The sequence below is a fragment of the Meleagris gallopavo genome, chromosome 16 (assembly GCF_000146605.3).
Source record: "Meleagris gallopavo isolate NT-WF06-2002-E0010 breed Aviagen turkey brand Nicholas breeding stock chromosome 16, Turkey_5.1, whole genome shotgun sequence".
In the NCBI taxonomy this organism is placed as follows: domain Eukaryota; kingdom Metazoa; phylum Chordata; class Aves; order Galliformes; family Phasianidae; genus Meleagris; species Meleagris gallopavo.
This window is the reverse complement of record NC_015026.2, coordinates 946,844-948,775: the sequence shown is the minus strand read 5'-3', so window position 1 is coordinate 948,775 and position 1,932 is coordinate 946,844. Positions and strand designations below refer to the sequence as shown.

At 58.0% G+C, this 1,932-nt stretch overlaps 2 protein-coding genes across 2 annotated transcripts in view; both read left to right on the top strand.

Annotated features, from left to right (window-relative positions):
* Window positions 1-29: 29 nt before the first annotated feature.
* Window positions 30-933, top strand: TFAP4 (transcription factor AP-4). The gene is made up of 2 exons (XM_010719359.3): window positions 30-460; window positions 551-933. Exons 1-2 carry the CDS (start codon window positions 395-397, stop codon window positions 743-745), a joined length of 261 nt encoding a protein of 86 aa, XP_010717661.1. The 5' UTR covers window positions 30-394; the 3' UTR covers window positions 746-933.
* A 27-nt stretch (window positions 934-960) lies between these two features.
* Window positions 961-1,932, top strand: part of PAM16 (presequence translocase associated motor 16) — a 3,178-nt gene continuing 2,206 nt past the window's right edge. The window contains 1 exon segment of the mRNA XM_010719358.3: window positions 961-967. Coding sequence (XP_010717660.3) covers window positions 961-967 — 7 coding nt within the window.

The window sequence follows — 1,932 nt, the reverse complement described above, 5'->3', positions numbered from 1 at the left end:
CTCTATGGTCTCAGTGCTCTCCTCATCACTGCCTTGCCCAGGTGCAGGGGCTCCACAGCCCCGAGGCTGCCTCTTTCCAGATTCTCTCCTTGCTCCAAGCCTGTTAACTCACGTTTGAGTTGGGCATAGAGTGGCACGGCATCCCCAACAGTGCAGGGACAGCGAGGTCGTGTTGGGGTGCGGGGACCTTGGAGGGCTGCTGCCCTGAGGCTCATGGCTCTGGGTGAGGAGTTTGGGGACGGAGCCATCACCCCGTGCTCAGTGTCCTGGAGGCTCATGGAAGGGTTTGCTTTGTCCCCAGCTCCTGCCAGCACACGGTCCCCCAGCGCCCACCCACCACCCCACTGTGATCGTACCAGCACCACCTCCCTCCCATCATGTCACCGTGGTCACCATGGGCCCTTCCTCGGTCATCAACACAGTCTCCACGTCCCGGCAAAACCTGGACACCATCGTTCAGGTAGAGAGCGCCGCGGGGGATGCGTGTGTGTGGGGAGTCCTAAAGCTTTCGGGGGATTCGTCACCTGACGGCTTTGTTTGTCCCCGTCAGGCCATCCAACACATCGAGGGCACGCAGGAGAAGCAGCTGCAGGAAGAGGAGCAGCGGCGTGCCGTCATCGTGACGCCCGCACGTGCCTGCCCAGAGCCCTCCGCCTCCGACACCGCCTCCGACACGGAAGGCAACGACAGTGACTCCATGGACCAGAGCAAAGAAGACCCTTTGGGGGAAGGAGAGCTGCCCTGACACCCCCTGGCCGGCAGCCGGGATGGGGAGCAGGGAGAGTGGGGGAAACGTCAGAGAATATGCTGAAATTTTTAAAAAATACGTCGCGATTTGGGTCTCTTTTATGACCTTTTTCCAATACTGTAACGCTGGAAGCGGGCGCCGTTCAGTGCTCAGTTCCCAGCGAGTGGGGAGAAGGGGGGGCTGGGGCGGGGGGGGCGGAACGAGGGGACGACATGAGCGGTGCAGCTGTAGCGGCGTTCAGGAAGGGGACGTTAGGGTCGTGGGGGGGTCGGGAGCCCCCCCGTCGGTGCCACCAAACTCCCCCCGCCTGCAGGAAACCCTGCAGAACCAAAGCCAGCCGGGTTTCCCTTGGGACGCTGCGGGGGGGGGCGGTTGGATTTTTGATTCCTTTTCTCGTTTGGTTTTTTTTTTCTATTCTGTTTGAAAGTTTCATTTTTAAGTCATGAGGGGGGAAGATAGGGGGGCACTCTTGGTGACCGCAGCATCGGTGCCGTGGGGGTCCTGAGCTCCATTTGCAGCACCCACCCCTGGCGCTCCCCTTCCTGCTCCCCTCCTTCCTTTAAGCACTTAATCCGGTTTGCGGGGTTCGTCAGGTCAGAAGAGCTTTTCTGTTTCGTGATTGTGTCGCTTCTACTTTTTGTTGTGGGCAGGGGGGCCCCACTTCTGTCCCCCCCCCGACCTCCACCTCCCCCCCTCGTTTGGCTGTAGGGTTTAGGCCAGTCGTGTGTAGAGCCTTGTTGGTATTTGGTAGGTTCCTCCCCAGCCACAGCTGTTCCTCTCTCGGTTTCTTTCATTTTTTTTTAATTTTTTTTTTTGTATTTTTTTTTACGATTTTCAGGTCTTTGTGTTCATTGAGAAGCTATTATATTTTGTTAAGAAAGTGAAAAAAAAAAAGAGGCTTGTGCCTTTGTAAAGAAACAAAATAAAGTTTGTACTTTGTTTTTTAGAAGCTCTGTCCCAGCATTACTTCTGTGGGGTCTGGGGTGGGTCCGGTCCAGGGTGCAAGGCAGTGCCTGGCTCACCCGCACCGTGCTGGGGGGCTGTGGGGCCGGTTTGATGACACCTCTCAGCCGGAGGGTGGGAGGAGCGAGGAGGCGCCCACCCGGTGCGCCCCAGCAAGTGGCCGATTGGGATCGCCGTGTCTCTCCTGGGCTTTGAGGACGGCCATCTCCTCTCATGCCCCC